Source organism: Coregonus lavaretus, assembly GCF_964263955.1.
Source record: "Coregonus lavaretus genome assembly, chromosome: 39".
NCBI lineage: Eukaryota > Metazoa > Chordata > Actinopteri > Salmoniformes > Salmonidae > Coregonus > Coregonus lavaretus.
Genome location: NC_140026.1, coordinates 9,435,659 through 9,455,799, shown reverse-complemented (window position 1 = coordinate 9,455,799; position 20,141 = coordinate 9,435,659). Strand labels below are relative to the sequence as shown.

General features: G+C 39.9%; 2 protein-coding genes across 2 annotated transcripts in view; one reads left to right on the top strand and one right to left on the bottom strand.

The window, feature by feature from the left end:
• Positions 1–20,141, bottom strand: part of LOC311112696 (uncharacterized protein) — a gene marked incomplete at both ends in the record, with an annotated part of 92,900 nt that overhangs the window by 19,480 nt on the left and 53,279 nt on the right. The window lies entirely within an intron of this gene.
• Positions 10,148–11,037, top strand: LOC311112609 (uncharacterized protein). The gene is made up of 3 exons (XM_084155757.1): positions 10,148–10,682; positions 10,780–10,842; positions 10,918–11,037. The coding sequence occupies exons 1-3, from the start codon at positions 10,295–10,297 to the stop codon at positions 10,992–10,994; spliced, it is 528 nt and encodes a 175-aa protein (XP_084011883.1). The 5' UTR covers positions 10,148–10,294; the 3' UTR covers positions 10,995–11,037.

The following is a 20,141-nucleotide window of genomic DNA, read 5'->3' as shown; positions in this document are numbered from 1 at the left end:
CATTATTACATACCACCAACTAACATCTATATACCACTATTACATACCACCAACTAACATCTATACACCATTATTACATACCACCAACTAACATCTATATACCACTATTACATACCACCAACTAACATCTATACACCACTATTACATACCACCAACTAACATCTATACACCATTATTACATACCACCAACTAACATCTATATACCACTATTACATACCACCAACTAACATCTATATACCACTATTACATACCACCAACTAACATCTATACACCATTATTACATACCACCAACTAACATCTATATACCACTATTACATACCACCAACTAACATCTATACACCATTATTACATACCACCAACTAACATCTATACACCATTATTACATACCACCAACTAACATCTATACACCACTATTACATACCACCAACTAACATCTATACACCATTATTACATACCACCAACTAACATCTATACACCATTATTACATACCACCAACTAACATCTATACACCATTATTACACACCACCAACTAACATCTATACACCACTATTACATACCACCAACTAACATCTATACACCATTATTACATACCACCAACTAACATCTATACACCATTATTACACACCACCAACTAACATCTATACACCATTATTACATACCACCAACTAACATCTATATACCACTATTACATACCACCAACTAACATCTATACACCAATATTACATACCACCAACTAACATCTATACACCATTATTACATACCACCAACTAACATCTATACACCACTATTACATACCACCAACTAACATCTATACACCACTATTACATACCACCAACTAACATCTATACACCACTATTACATACCACCAACTAACATCTATACACCATTATTACATACCACCAACTAACATCTATACACCATTATTACATACCACCAACTAACATCTATACACCATTATTACATACCACCAACTAACATCTATACACCATTATTACATACCACCAACTAACATCTATACACCACTATTACATACCACCAACTAACATCTATACACCACTATTACATACCACCAACTAACATCTATACACCACTATTACATACCACCAACTAACATCTATACACCATTATTACATACCACCAACTAACATCTATACACCATTATTACATACCACCAACTAACATCTATACACCATTATTACATACCACCAACTAACATCTATACACCATTATTACATACCACCAACTAACATCTATACACCATTATTACACACCACCAACTAACATCTATACACCATTATTACATACCACCAACTAACATCTATACACCACTATTACATATCACCAACTAACATCTATATACCACTATTACATACCACCAACTAACATCTATACACCATTATTACATACCACCAACTAACATCTATACACCATTATTACATACCACCAACTAACATCTATATACCATTATTACATACCACCAACTAACATCTATACACCACTATTACATACCACCAACTAACATCTATACACCACTATTACATACCACCAACTAACATCTATACACCACTATTACATACCACCAACTACCATCTATATACCACTATTACATACCACCAACTAACATCTATACACCATTATTACATACCACTAACTAACATCTATACACCATTATTACATACCACCAACTAACATCTATATACCACTATTACATACCACCAACTAACATCTATACACCATTATTACATACCACCAACTAACATCTATACACCATTATTACATACCACCAACTAACATCTATACACCATTATTACATACCACCAACTAACATCTATATACCACTATTACATACCACCAACTAACATCTATATACCACTATTACATACCACCAACTAACATCTATATACCACTATTACATACCACCAACTAGCATCTATACCACTATTACATACCACCAACTAACATCTATATACCACTATTACATACCACCAACTAGCATCTATACCACTATTACATACCACCAACTAACATCTATACACCATTATTACATACCACCAACTAACATCTATACACCATTATTACATACCACCAACTAACATCTATACACCACTATTACATACCACCAACTAACATCTATACACCACTATTACATACCACCAACTAACATCTATACACCACTATTACATACCACCAACTAACATCTATACACCATTATTACATACCACCAACTAACATCTATACACCATTATTACATACCACCAACTAACATCTATACACCATTATTACATACCACCAACTAACATCTATACACCATTATTACATACCACCAACTAACATCTATACACCATTATTACACACCACCAACTAACATCTATACACCATTATTACATACCACCAACTAACATCTATACACCACTATTACATATCACCAACTAACATCTATATACCACTATTACATACCACCAACTAACATCTACACACCATTATTACATACCACCAACTAACATCTATACACCATTATTACATACCACCAACTAACATCTATACACCATTATTACATACCACCAACTAACATCTATACACCATTATTACATATCACCAACTAACATCTATATAACATTATTACATACCACCAACTAACATCTATACACCACTATTACATACCACAAACTAACATCTATACACCACTATTACATACCACCAACTAACATCTATACACCACTATTACATACCACCAACTACCATCTATATACCACTATTACATACCACCAACTAACATCTATACACCATTATTACATACCACCAACTAACATCTATACACCATTATTACATACCACCAACTAACATCTATATACCACTATTACATACCACCAACTAACATCTATACACCATTATTACATACCACCAACTAACATCTATACACCATTATTACATACCACCAACTAACATCTATACACCATTATTACATACCACCAACTAACATCTATATACCACTATTACATACCACCAACTAACATCTATACACCATTATTACATACCACCAACTAACATCTATATACCACTATTACATACCACCAACTAACATCTATACACCATTATTACATACCACCAACTAACATCTATACACCATTATTACATACCACCAACTAACATCTATACACCACTATTACATACCACCAACTAACATCTATACACCATTATTACATACCACCAACTAACATCTATACACCATTATTACATACCACCAACTAACATCTATACACCATTATTACATACCACCAACTAACATCTATACACCATTATTACACACCACCAACTAACATCTATACACCACTATTACATACCACCAACTAACATCTATACACCATTATTACATACCACCAACTAACATCTATACACCATTATTACACACCACCAACTAACATCTATACACCATTATTACATACCACCAACTAACATCTATATACCACTATTACATACCACCAACTAACATCTATACACCACTATTACATACCACCAACTAACATCTATACACCATTATTACATACCACCAACTAACATCTATACACCACTATTACATACCACCAACTAACATCTATACACCACTATTACATACCACCAACTAACATCTATACACCACTATTACATACCACCAACTAACATCTATACACCATTATTACATACCACCAACTAACATCTATACACCATTATTACATACCACCAACTAACATCTATACACCATTATTACATACCACCAACTAACATCTATACACCATTATTACATACCACCAACTAACATCTATACACCACTATTACATACCACCAACTAACATCTATACACCACTATTACATACCACCAACTAACATCTATACACCACTATTACATACCACCAACTAACATATATACACCATTATTACATACCACCAACTAACATCTATACACCATTATTACATACCACCAACTAACATCTATACACCACTATTACATACCACCAACTAACATCTATATACCATTATTACATACCACCAACTAACATCTATACACCACTATTACATACCACCAACTAACATCTATATACCACTATTACATACCACCAACTAACATCTATACACCACTATTACATACCACCAACTAACATCTATATACCACTATTACATACCACCAACTAACATCTATACACCACTATTACATACCACCAACTACCATCTATACACCACTATTACATACCACCAACTAACATCTATACACCACTATTACATACCACCAACTAACATCTATACACCACTATTACATACCACCAACTAACATCTATACACCATTATTACATACCACTAACTAACATCTATACACCACTATTACATACCACCAACTAACATCTATATACCACTATTACATACCACCAACTAACATCTATACACCATTATTACATACCACCAACTAACATCTATACACCACTATTACATACCACCAACTACCATCTATATACCACTATTACATACCACCAACTAACATCTATATACCACTATTACATACCACCAACTAACATCTATACACCACTATTACATACCACCAACTAACATCTATACACCATTATTACATACCACCAACTAACATCTATACACCACTATTACATACCACCAACTAACATCTATACACCACTATTACATACCACCAACTAACATCTATACACCATTATTACATACCACCAACTAACATCTATACACCATTATTACATACCACCAACTAACATCTATACACCACGATTACATACCACCAACTAACATCTATACACCATTATTACATACCACCAACTAACATCTATATACCACTATTACATACCACCAACTAACATCTATACACCACTATTACATACCACCAACTAACATATATATACCACTATTACATACCACCAACTAACATCTATACACCACTATTACATACCACCAACTAACATCTATACACCACTATTACATACCACCAACTAACATCTATACACCATTATTACATACCACCAACTAACATCTATACACCATTATTACATACCACCAACTAACATCTATACACCACGATTACATACCACCAACTAACATCTATACACCATTATTACATACCACCAACTAACATCTATATACCACTATTACATACCACCAACTAACATCTATACACCACTATTACATACCACCAACTAACATATATATACCACTATTACATACCACCAACTAACATCTATACACCACTATTACATACCACCAACTAACATCTATACACCACTATTACATACCACCAACTAACATCTATACACCATTATTACATACCACCAACTAACATCTATACACCACTATTACATACCACCAACTAACATCTATACACCACGATTACATACCACCAACTAACATCTATACACCATTATTACATACCACCAACTAACATCTATATACCACTATTACATACCACCAACTAACATCTATACACCACTATTACATACCACCAACTAACATATATATACCACTATTACATACCACCAACTAACATCTATACACCACTATTACATACCACCAACTAACATCTATACACCACTATTACATACCACCAACTAACATCTATACACCACTATTACATACCACCAACTAACATCTATACACCATTATTACATACCACCAACTAACATCTATACACCATTATTACATACCACCAACTAACATCTATACACCATTATCACATACCACCAACTAACATCTATACACCACTATTACATACCACCAACTAACATATATATACCACTATTACATACCACCAACTAACATCTATACACCACTATTACATACCACCAACTAACATCTATACACCACTATTACATACCACCAACTAACATCTCATCATCATCAAAGGGTCTGAATACTTATGTAAATAAGGTATTTCTGCCTTTAATTCCCAACATATGCATTTCAGTTGCTCCACCTCAACACCACCCCAGTAATCACTCATTCTGAAGGCGCCCTGCACCTTATCATGAGAATGCCAAAGATAAAGACCTGTCTCAATTCAATTAATTTGTCAAAAACAGTGTCAGGGTGTCCACTTTGTTGTTTGAAATGCAAAGGGCTATACTGCAAAGCAGGATCAATGAGTTAGCCAGGTAACTTTTGATAAGCAACCAGAAATAACAAAGATTTTCTAGTTCATTAAGAAACCTACCCTTAAATATACATTTGTTGAGTCAATTAGACCATGCCCTTTTGGTGCTTATCTTATTTCAGAATATTTTGGCAATATTAACAAGCTAACTTGGCAAATATTGAATTGTAGTTTACACCTCTGACTGCCTTTAATGAACAAAGTAGCACCAGGCAACATTAGATCAATAGATCAATAGATCTGTCTGTGATTTTGAGTGTTTACAATTCTCCAACCCTATCCCTCAGTTGTTTATCAAATCCGCTTAGTTGTCTGAACAGCAGATTGCTCCTTTCATGAACAAAGTAGCAACAGGGACATAGATAGATTAGATCATTAGCGTGACATTGGACTGAGCAGGATAAGGAGGACCAGTTACGAGTCCACAGGTGATCTTGGGTGTATCTCAATACTCTATCTTAGTCCACTCTGTGTGTATCTCAATACTCTTAGTCCACTCTCTGTGTCCTCATTTACTTTCCTTCTTCCTTTGTCCTGTTTTCTTTCTTTGTGGTTGTTTTTGACATACGTCAGCAGATTAGTCTTCTGAATGAATCTTTTACCACAGACTGAGCAGCCATGTTGTTTCTCTCCTGTGTGAGTCTGTTTGTGCATGGTTAGGTTCCCCTTGACACTGAATCTTTTTCCACAGTCACCACAGCTAAAAGGTTTCTCTCCTGTGTGAATCAGTTTGTGCTTGAAAAGGTGCTCCTTGCGATTGAAACTTTTCCTACAGTCACCACAGCTAAAAGGTTTCTCTCCTGTGTGGATCCTCATGTGCTTGGACAGATCACCTTTGTATTTGAAGGTCTTGCCACAAACAGGGCAGGTGCAGGGTTTCCCACCGTGACAGAGTCTGACAGGGGCTTCCAGTTTACAGGTGGAGTTGTACTGTTTATTACAGAAGCAGTATTCGCCGAGTCTCTTCTTGGCAAAAGTCACATGCCTCTGCAGGTCAGCTTTCAGAGGAAACGTTTCACCACAGTCACGGCAGTGGTGAGTTTTTCTAGACGTGGTGCTGGGTTTGGAAGTGTTCCCCCATTGACGTGTTTGGATCCAATGGTGGGCTGGGATCCAATAGTGGACTGCTGTCAAGTCCTACGGTGTCGCTGCTTACGGCTGAGCTGTGGCTGGAGGCATTGTTCTGATTATCTGGAGGGTCACAGGGAACGTCGAGACCCTTTAGGGGGGTCCCAGTGCCAAAAGGTTTGAGATCCACTGGTTTAGAGTCACTCTCTCTGTTCTCCACAGTCTGGGTTTGGGGAAGAGTCAAGGACCAAAGTGGGTCTTCCTGATCACATTCACTTTTCACACAGGGAGGAGTAAATATGAACCCTATGATATCAGCCTCCAGCCCTTGAAGCTGCTCTTCCTCCTGACTGGTCCTGAGTTCCTCCTGTTCCTCTTTAATCTGTGTGGGCTCTGGGTCCTCCTGCCCCAGACTGGGGCTCCACTCCTGCTCACAGTGCTGCTGCTCAGGGGGAACCTCCTCTTCAGAGACAAAGAGCTGCATGGAGTCTGGAGGAAAGGGGAGGTGCAGAGGTTACCTATAAACCACATAATTAAATAGAACACTTGAATCATACACATTAATTATAGATCTCTATTATCTATTTAGCCAAGCGGACTCGAACCTCCAGCGGCATAGTTAAAGCTTGTGCCTAAGGTCGAGCAGAGAAGGTCTATTGACAATACGGTACAACAACTTTCAACCAACCTTTACTTGCTGATGCTTCATTCTCGATTTGGAAGGCACCAGTGTCTTAAAAACGTATTTTTCCAGTTGCAGGTGGAACTCCTGTAATATTTTTAAACAATATATGAAATCAACTTTTATGAGAAGCTACCTCACCATTTTACCTCTCTCGCATTTCCCAACATCTTTTCTGGAACTAGTCATTTGAAAATTCACTCAACGCGAACCAAACACAAACGCAGTTTAGCAAAGTTGCACCCGGCTGTGTTTTCAGTAACACCTGCTTCCATCCGGAAATGTGGAATGGAATGCTCCAATGGTAAGAGCGCAAGGTGAGGTGTAGCTGAGGAACTCTCAACTCCATTCTGTTATATCGAGGCGGAGTTGAGTTTTGATAACTGGTTGCGGTATTTGCTAGCAACAACACTGAGTCACCATCAGTCAATTCTTGTAAAAATTTCAATTCTGAAAACGCATACCTGTACCTATTTTGTCCTGTACAACTGCGGTCCTGATATTCACACTTTTAGCGAATACAACCACCAACTTTTTCCTCATGTGTTGCTCGTACTACGTAAGCTGAGATTCAATTGGGTCCGTGATTGGGACGTTCCTACCCCATTGAAGTTTAAATTTAAAATGGTTAGGGTTTAGGGTCTTTCCCAAGGATTCCCGATTCAATTGACACATGCACATTCGCGCTGAGTTGAGTAACACATGAGGACTAAGTCGTGGTTGTATTCGCGAAAAGTTTTTATTAAAATTATTAATATCAACACCCCGCGGAAGGACCGCAGTTGTACAGGACAAACATAGGTAATGATATGCGTTTTCATAATTGACATGTATTATTGTTATTACAAGAATCGACTGATGGTGACTTAATGTTGTTGCTATTCAATCCCGCGACCAGTTATCAAAACTCAACTCCGCCTCGATATAAGAGAACGGAGTTGAGCGTTCCTCAACTAGCTGAGAGGTAGCCCTTGATCATGAATCTCGGTTCCATTACATTCCACATAAGTCATTGGAGGAAGCCATCTTCTGTAGGGGGGTGTTCTATGTGTTTATGTATGTAGATTGGTGGACTGACTGTTCTCAATGTGTGTGATGTAAATGTGGATGTGTATGGTGATGCCAAAACAAACATTTTCATCCTGGATGGACAATTATATATTCTATTCTATTGTAGGTTTCGGCACCCAGGGGAAACAATCCCACCACTGGGGAAGAGGTGGTGGGAAATGTTCAGGAGGAGGCACAAGAACCTAAGCATGAGGAGGCCGGACACCCTGGATAGGGGGAGAGCTGAGTGTGCCACACGTCCGACGATGGACACCTTCTTCACTTCTTATGAGAAGCACTTGGAGGAGAGTGGGTTGAGGGAGAAACCCAGACAAATCTATAACTGCGATGAGTCTGGGTTTCGTAGCGACCAGAGCAGGCACAAAGTCCTGGCTCCCCGGGGCGCAAAACACGTGTACCAGCAGGCTCCGGGGACCAAGGAGCACATCACAGTGCTGGCCTGCTTCAACGCAGCTGGGGAGGACGTCCCCCCGTTCATCATCTACCCCAAGTGTTTCCCCGGTGGCTACTACACACTGGGAGGCCCCCCCCCCAAGCCTTGTATGGACGGTCAAGCAGTGGCTACATTGACGGGGACCTGTTCAGGAAGTGGTTTCAGCACTTCATTAAGCATGCAGTGAAGGAGCGCCCTCTCCTTCTCCTCTTCGATGGGCACAAGAGCCACATGGACCCGGAGGTGCTCGCGGCGGCACTAAGGGAAGGGGTTCTACTTCTTTGTCTTCCACCACACTGCACCCATGTCCTGCAGCCGCTGGACGTGGCATACTTTGGCCCTTTTAAAGGCTGAGTTCTCCAAGGTAGCTGGAGACCTTAGCCATTTTGACCACTCCTACATGGTAAACAAATCAGAATTTGCCAGAGTATTCCGCTACCCGTACCAGCGATGCAAGGACATGCGCTATGTGGTGGAAGGGTTTAAGAAGTGTGGCCTCTTCCCTTTTGACCCTTCAGCCATTGAAGGGTCCTGTTTAATGCCGTCTCGGACCCTACCGGGTCCCAACACCGCCTCTACTGGAACCAGCAGCACTGTGCCATCCATCAGCACCTCCTCCCCAGCGACCACAGGAGGACCCTCAGTCCTGCCCCAGTCCCAGACGCTGCTCCAGTCCTATCCCTAGCTCTAGAAGAGCACCCCCTAATAGAGGGGGGGCTGATAGCGAAGGACCTGGGGCACATCCTTGCTGGACCGATACAGAAGACTCCCTGTGGTCGCCACATGCCTCACCGGGGAGGAATACACGCGCCAGTGGCAGGAGAGGGGTGAGAAGGAGAGGGCCGGGGCAGAGGAGAAAGAGCGTCGGGCAGCTCTCAGAACACAGAGGGCACAGGAGAGGGCTGCCATGGATGAGACCATTGACGCCATCGCCTCTGCTGGACCCCCTGCTGGAACCACTCCTGACAGCTGCATCACCACTGCCAGTGCCTCCCAGTGTGCAACACCTGTAGGAGCCGCCGGAGTCCCCAGCTGCAGAAGAAGGCCACATGCCTACTCTCCCAGCCACACCATCGTCGGCCCCTCAACCCCACCATTACAAACACCAGCTCCTCCAAGCCATCGTCGGCGGTTTTGTCCACCACCACCCCAATGCGCACCACCCACCCTGTCTGTCACCACCAACACGGCCTCCTCTGGACCAACTGCCTCCTCCGTCTCCCCTGGTCACATCACCATAGCAGCCTCGTCTGGTGTCCCTGCCCCCTGCAATTTGAATACCACCACCTCCACAGGTAAACACATGTTAAATTACGAAAAAATTACTGTTTGTTATCTGTTTTATAAAACAGCAATGTAAAAAAATATATATATATCTTTATATATCTACAGTACATAGCACCAGCCCTCAAGTCATCTCCGCCTCCTCCAAAACCTCTGCAGCTTCCTCCAGAGGTATTGATGTAAAAACGTTGAAAAGGGTTTTCATGCAACATGCTCTGTCTAACACTACTTTTTCTCAAACTGCAGCACAGAAAAGGAAGAGAAAAGCTACACCGGTCACATCTGTCACACCACCCATGGCACCACTCTCAGGTACTTCATAATCTGTTTTTCTCGCTCTCTCAGTTGTATCAATTACTATTGTTGTTGAAGAACTTCTACATTTTGCAAAACCATATTAATCAATTTGTAAAACCTTCCATACATGTTTGCCCATGGTAGAAGTTGTGAGAATGTTACTTTTTGGACCTGAATGCCAAAACATTCAGAAGATAGAGGTGCTCAAAGTTTACGCGTTTTGCGTACCCCACTCGACCGTGAAGACTGCGGTCTTCACCACTGAAAAAGATAAACGGTTTTGTTTGATATACTTTGAAAGCTTACAAACAGGGTTGTCAAACTATTTGATAAAAAGTTAATATCAATTACAGTATCTCTCATGGAATTACAGAACTCACTCACTTACGACCAAGGACCTACAGGCCTCCGAGTCTACTCCCGTGAACGAACGTCTAGTCCAGAAACATGCCCTCACCCCGCTCCCTGTGTGTGTTCCCAGGCCCTCTCTGATGAGGCAGCTAAGGTGGTGTACCAGATGAAGAGGGCCAGCAGTGTGGACCAGAGCAGGAGGAAACAGACAGACATGGTGGCTCTGTGAGGAGCTGGACCTCAGCAGTCACAGTTGGCAGAACCAACGGCCATCTTGGATCCACCGGAGCCAGTTGCAGCATCAACAGTTGGCAAAACTGGCAGCCATTTTTGTTGTGGCATTGATATGCTGAAGACTGGACAATCACTCAAAAACCATACTGGCCCCCCGTGGGAATCGAACCCACAACCCTGGCGTTGCAAACGCCATGCTCTACCAACTGAGCTACACGGGACTATATAAAGAACTGTGTTATATAAATGGTTGGTACTGTACATAAAGAGATTACGATTATTTAGATATTGTGTATTTGTAGCTGTGGTCCTCTGTAGCTCAGCTGGTAGAGCACGGCGCTTGTAACGCCAAGGTAGTGGGTTCGATCCCCGGGACCACCCATACGTAAAAATGTATGCGCACATGACTGTAAGTCGCTTTGGATAAAAGCGTCTGCTAAATGGCATATTATATTATTATTTTATATACTGTATCATCTGATGCAACGCTCCTCTTCTTCTTCTTTGGTATCAAGACATTCTCACATTTTCTTTGCGCATCCCACCACATACAGTGCGGTAGAGTGGGGCCAATCACGTTACATTTTGTAATATAAAAAAGGAAGGGGGAAAAGGAAAACATTTCATCACCAACTAACATCTATACACCATTATTACATACCACCAACTAACATCTATACACCATTATTACATACCACCAACTAACATCTATATACCACTATTACATACCGCCAACTAACATCTATACACCATTATTACATACCACCAACTAACATCTATATACCACTATTACATACCACCAACTAACATCTATACACCACTATTACATACCACCAACTAACATCTATACACCATTATTACATACCACCAACTAACATCTATATACCACTATTACATACCACCAACTAACATCTATATACCACTATTACATACCACCAACTAACATCTATACACCATTATTACATACCACCAACTAACATCTATATACCACTATTACATACCACCAACTAACATCTATACACCATTATTACATACCACCAACTAACATCTATACACCATTATTACATACCACCAACTAACATCTATACACCACTATTACATACCACCAACTAACATCTATACACCATTATTACATACCACCAACTAACATCTATACACCATTATTACATACCACCAACTAACATCTATACACCATTATTACACACCACCAACTAACATCTATACACCACTATTACATACCACCAACTAACATCTATACACCATTATTACATACCACCAACTAACATCTATACACCATTATTACACACCACCAACTAACATCTATACACCATTATTACATACCACCAACTAACATCTATATACCACTATTACATACCACCAACTAACATCTATACACCACTATTACATACCACCAACTAACATCTATACACCATTATTACATACCACCAACTAACATCTATACACCACTATTACATACCACCAACTAACATCTATACACCACTATTACATACCACCAACTAACATCTATACACCACTATTACATACCACCAACTAACATCTATACACCATTATTACATACCACCAACTAACATCTATACACCATTATTACATACCACCAACTAACATCTATACACCATTATTACATACCACCAACTAACATCTATACACCATTATTACATACCACCAACTAACATCTATACACCATTATTACATACCACCAACTAACATCTATACACCACTATTACATACCACCAACTAACATCTATATACCACTATTACATACCACCAACTACCATCTATACACCACTATTACATACCACCAACTAACATCTATACACCACTATTACATACCACCAACTAACATCTATACACCACTATTACATATCACCAACTAACATCTATACACCACTATTACATACCACCAACTAACATCTATACACCACTATTACATACCACCAACTAACATCTATACACCATTATTACATACCACCAACTAACATCTATACACCACTATTACATACCACCAACTAACATCTATACACCACTATTACACACCACCAACTAACATCTATACACCACTATTACATACCACCAACTAACATCTATACACCATTATTACATACCACCAACTAACATCTATACACCACTATTACATACCACCAACTAACATCTATACACCACTATTACACACCACCAACTAACATCTATATACCACTATTACATACCACCAACTAACATCTATATACCACTATTACATACCACCAACTAACATCTATACACCATTATTACATACCACCAACTAACATCTATATACCACTATTACATACCACCAACTAACATCTATATACCACTATTACATACCACCAACTAACATCTATACACCATTATTACATACCACCAACTAACATCTATATACCACTATTACATACCACCAACTAACATCTATATACCACTATTACATACCACCAACTAACATCTATATACCACTATTACATACCACCAACTAACATCTATACACCATTATTACATACCACCAACTAACATCTATATACCACTATTACATACCACCAACTAACATCTATACACCACTATTACATACCACCAACTAACATCTATATACCACTATTACATACCACCAACTAACATCTATACACCACTATTACATACCACCAACTAACATCTATACACCACTATTACATACCACCAACTAACATCTATACACCACTATTACATACCACCAACTAACATCTATACACCATTATTACATACCACCAACTAACATCTATACACCACTATTACATACCACCAACTAACATCTATATACCACTATTACATATCACCAACTAACATCTATATACCACTATTACATATCACCAACTAACATCTATACACCACTATTACATACCACCAACTAACATCTATACACCACTATTACATATCACCAACTAACATCTATACACCACTATTACATACCACCAACTAACATCTATATACAACTATTACATATCACCAACTAACATCTATATACCACTATTACATACCACCAACTAACATCTATACACCACTATTACATACCACCAACTAACATCTATATACCACTATTACATACCACCAACTAACATCTATACACCATTATTACATATCACCAACTAACATCTATACACCACTATTACATACCACCAACTAACATCTATATACCACTATTACATACCACCAACTAACATCTATATACCACTATTACATACCACCAACTAACATCTATATACCACTATTACATATCACCAACTAACATCTATACACCATTATTACATATCACCAACTAACATCTATACACCATTATTACATACCACCAACTAACATCTATACACCATTATTACATACCACCAACTAACATATATACACCACTATTACATATCACCAACTAACATCTATACACCACTATTACATACCACCAACTAACATCTATATACCACTATTACATACCACCAACTAACATCTATATACCACTATTACATACCACCAACTAACATCTATACACCACTATTACATACCACCAACTAACATCTATATACCACTATTACATACCACCAACTAACATCTATATACCACTATTACATACCACCAACTAACATCTATACACCACTATTACATACCACCAACTAACATCTATACACCACTATTACATACCACCAACTAACATCTATACACCACTATTACATACCACCAACTAACATCTATACACCATTATTACATACCACCAACTAACATCTATACACCACTATTACATACCACCAACTAACATCTATACACCACTATTACATACCACCAACTAACATCTATATACCACTATTACATACCACCAACTAACATCTATACACCACTATTACATACCACCAACTAACATCTATACACCACTATTACATACCACCAACTAACATCTATACACCACTATTACATACCACCAACTAACATCTATACACCATTATTACATACCACCAACTAACATCTATACACCACTATTACATACCACCAACTAACATCTATATACCACTATTACATACCACCAACTAACATCTATATACCACTATTACATACCACCAACTAACATCTATATACCACTATTACATACCACCAACTAACATCTATATACCACTATTACATACCACCAACTAACATCTATACACCACTATTACATACCACCAACTAACATCTATACACCACTATTACATACCACCAACTAACATCTATACACCACTATTACATACCACCAACTAACATCTATACACCATTATTACATACCACCAACTAACATCTATACACCACTATTACATACCACCAACTAACATCTATACACCACTATTACATACCACCAACTAACATCTATATACCACTATTACATACCACCAACTAACATCTATATACCACTATTACATACCACCAACTAACATCTATACACCATTATTACATACCACCAACTAACATCTATACACCACTATTACATACCACCAACTAACATCTATACACCACTATTACATACCACCAACTAACATCTATACACCACTATTACATACCACCAACTAACATCTATATACCACTATTACATACCACCAACTAACATCTATACACCACTATTACATACCACCAACTAACATCTATACACCACTATTACATACCACCAACTAACATCTATATACCACTATTACATACCACCAACTACCATCTATACACCATTATTACATACCACCAACTAACATCTATACACCACTATTACATACCACCAACTAACATCTATACACCACTATTACATACCACCAACTAACATCTCATCATCATCAAAGGGTCTGAATACTTATGTAAATAAGGTATTTCTGCCTTTAATTCCCAACATATGCATTTCAGTTGCTCCACCTCAACACCACCCCAGTAATCACTCATTCTGAAGGCGCCCTGCACCTTATCATGAGAATGCCAAAGATAAAGACCTGTCTCAATTCAATTAATTTGTCAAAAACAGTGTCAGGGTGTCCACTTTGTTGTTTGAAATGCAAAGGGCTATACTGCAAAGCAGGATCAATGAGTTAGCCAGGTAACTTTTGATAAGCAACCAGAAATAACAAAGATTTTCTAGTTCATTAAGAAACCTACCCTTAAATATACATTTGTTGAGTCAATTAGACCATGCCCTTTTGGTGCTTATCTTATTTCAGAATATTTTGGCAATATTAACAAGCTAACTTGGCAAATATTGAATTGTAGTTTACACCTCTGACTGCCTTTAATGAACAAAGTAGCACCAGGCAACATTAGATCAATAGATCAATAGATCTGTCTGTGATTTTGAGTGTTTACAATTCTCCAACCCTATCCCTCAGTTGTTTATCAAATCCGCTTAGTTGTCTGAACAGCAGATTGCTCCTTTCATGAACAAAGTAGCAACAGGGACATAGATAGATTAGATCATTAGCGTGACATTGGACTGAGCAGGATAAGGAGGACCAGTTACGAGTCCACAGGTGATCTTGGGTGTATCTCAATACTCTATCTTAGTCCACTCTGTGTGTATCTCAATACTCTTAGTCCACTCTCTGTGTCCTCATTTACTTTCCTTCTTCCTTTGTCCTGTTTTCTTTCTTTGTGGTTGTTTTTGACATACGTCAGCAGATTAGTCTTCTGAATGAATCTTTTACCACAGACTGAGCAGCCATGTTGTTTCTCTCCTGTGTGAGTCTGTTTGTGCATGGTTAGGTTCCCCTTGACACTGAATCTTTTTCCACAGTCACCACAGCTAAAAGGTTTCTCTCCTGTGTGAATCAGTTTGTGCTTGAAAAGGTGCTCCTTGCGATTGAAACTTTTCCTACAGTCACCACAGCTAAAAGGTTTCTCTCCTGTGTGGATCCTCATGTGCTTGGACAGATCACCTTTGTATTTGAAGGTCTTGCCACAAACAGGGCAGGTGCAGGGTTTCCCACCGTGACAGAGTCTGACAGGGGCTTCCAGTTTACAGGTGGAGTTGTACTGTTTATTACAGAAGCAGTATTCGCCGAGTCTCTTCTTGGCAAAAGTCACATGCCTCTGCAGGTCAGCTTTCAGAGGAAACGTTTCACCACAGTCACGGCAGTGGTGAGTTTTTCTAGACGTGGTGCTGGGTTTGGAAGTGTTCCCCCATTGACGTGTTTGGATCCAATGGTGGGCTGGGATCCAATAGTGGACTGCTGTCAAGTCCTACGGTGTCGCTGCTTACGGCTGAGCTGTGGCTGGAGGCATTGTTCTGATTATCTGGAGGGTCACAGGGAACGTCGAGACCCTTTAGGGGGGTCCCAGTGCCAAAAGGTTTGAGATCCACTGGTTTAGAGTCACTCTCTCTGTTCTCCACAGTCTGGGTTTGGGGAAGAGTCAAGGACCAAAGTGGGTCTTCCTGATCACATTCACTTTTCACACAGGGAGGAGTAAATATGAACCCTATGATATCAGCCTCCAGCCCTTGAAGCTGCTCTTCCTCCTGACTGGTCCTGAGTTCCTCCTGTTCCTCTTTAATCTGTGTGGGCTCTGGGTCCTCCTGCCCCAGACTGGGGCTCCACTCCTGCTCACAGTGCTGCTGCTCAGGGGGAACCTCCTCTTCAGAGACAAAGAGCTGCATGGAGTCTGGAGGAAAGGGGAGGTGCAGAGGTTACCTATAAACCACATAATTAAATAGAACACTTGAATCATACACATTAATTATAGATCTCTATTATCTATTTAGCCAAGCGGACTCGAACCTCCAGCGGCATAGTTAAAGCTTGTGCCTAAGGTCGAGCAGAGAAGGTCTATTGACAATACGGTACAACAACTTTCAACCAACCTTTACTTGCTGATGCTTCATTCTCGATTTGGAAGGCACCAGTGTCTTAAAAACGTATTTTTCCAGTTGCAGGTGGAACTCCTGTAATATTTTTAAACAATATATGAAATCAACTTTTATGAGAAGCTACCTCACCATTTTACCTCTCTCGCATTTCCCAACATCTTTTCTGGAACTAGTCATTTGAAAATTCACTCAACGCGAACCAAACACAAACGCAGTTTAGCAAAGTTGCACCCGGCTGTGTTTTCAGTAACACCTGCTTCCATCCGGAAATGTGGAATGGAATGCTCCAATGGTAAGAGCGCAAGGTGAGGTGTAGCTGAGGAACTCTCAACTCCATTCTGTTATATCGAGGCGGAGTTGAGTTTTGATAACTGGTTGCGGTATTTGCTAGCAACAACACTGAGTCACCATCAGTCAATTCTTGTAAAAATTTCAATTCTGAAAACGCATACCTGTACCTATTTTGTCCTGTACAACTGCGGTCCTGATATTCACACTTTTAGCGAATACAACCACCAACTTTTTCCTCATGTGTTGCTCGTACTACGTAAGCTGAGATTCAATTGGGTCCGTGATTGGGACGTTCCTACCCCATTGAAGTTTAAATTTAAAATGGTTAGGGTTTAGGGTCTTTCCCAAGGATTCCCGATTCAATTGACACATGCACATTCGCGCTGAGTTGAGTAACACATGAGGACTAAGTCGTGGTTGTATTCGCGAAAAGTTTTTATTAAAATTATTAATATCAACACCCCGCGGAAGGACCGCAGTTGTACAGGACAAACATAGGTAATGATATGCGTTTTCATAATTGACATGTATTATTGTTATTACAAGAATCGACTGATGGTGACTTAATGTTGTTGCTATTCAATCCCGCGACCAGTTATCAAAACTCAACTCCGCCTCGATATAAGAGAACGGAGTTGAGCGTTCCTCAACTAGCTGAGAGGTAGCCCTTGATCATGAATCTCGGTTCCATTACATTCCACATAAGTCATTGGAGGAAGCCATCTTCTGTAGGGGGGTGTTCTATGTGTTTATGTATGTAGATTGGTGGACTGACTGTTCTCAATGTGTGTGATGTAAATGTGGATGTGTATGGTGATGCCAAAACAAACATTTTCATCCTGGATGGACAATTATATATTCTATTCTATTGTAGGTTTCGGCACCCAGGGGAAACAATCCCACCACTGGGGAAGAGGTGGTGGGAAATGTTCAGGAGGAGGCACAAGAACCTAAGCATGAGGAGGCCGGACACCCTGGATAGGGGGAGAGCTGAGTGTGCCACACGTCCGACGATGGACACCTTCTTCACTTCTTATGAGAAGCACTTGGAGGAGAGTGGGTTGAGGGAGAAACCCAGACAAATCTATAACTGCGATGAGTCTGGGTTTCGTAGCGACCAGAGCAGGCACAAAGTCCTGGCTCCCCGGGGCGCAAAACACGTGTACCAGCAGGCTCCGGGGACCAAGGAGCACATCACAGTGCTGGCCTGCTTCAACGCAGCTGGGGAGGACGTCCCCCCGTTCATCATCTACCCCAAGTGTTTCCCCGGTGGCTACTACACACTGGGAGGCCCCCCCCCCAAGCCTTGTATGGACGGTCAAGCAGTGGCTACATTGACGGGGACCTGTTCAGGAAGTGGTTTCAGCACTTCATTAAGCATGCAGTGAAGGAGCGCCCTCTCCTTCTCCTCTTCGATGGGCACAAGAGCCACATGGACCCGGAGGTGCTC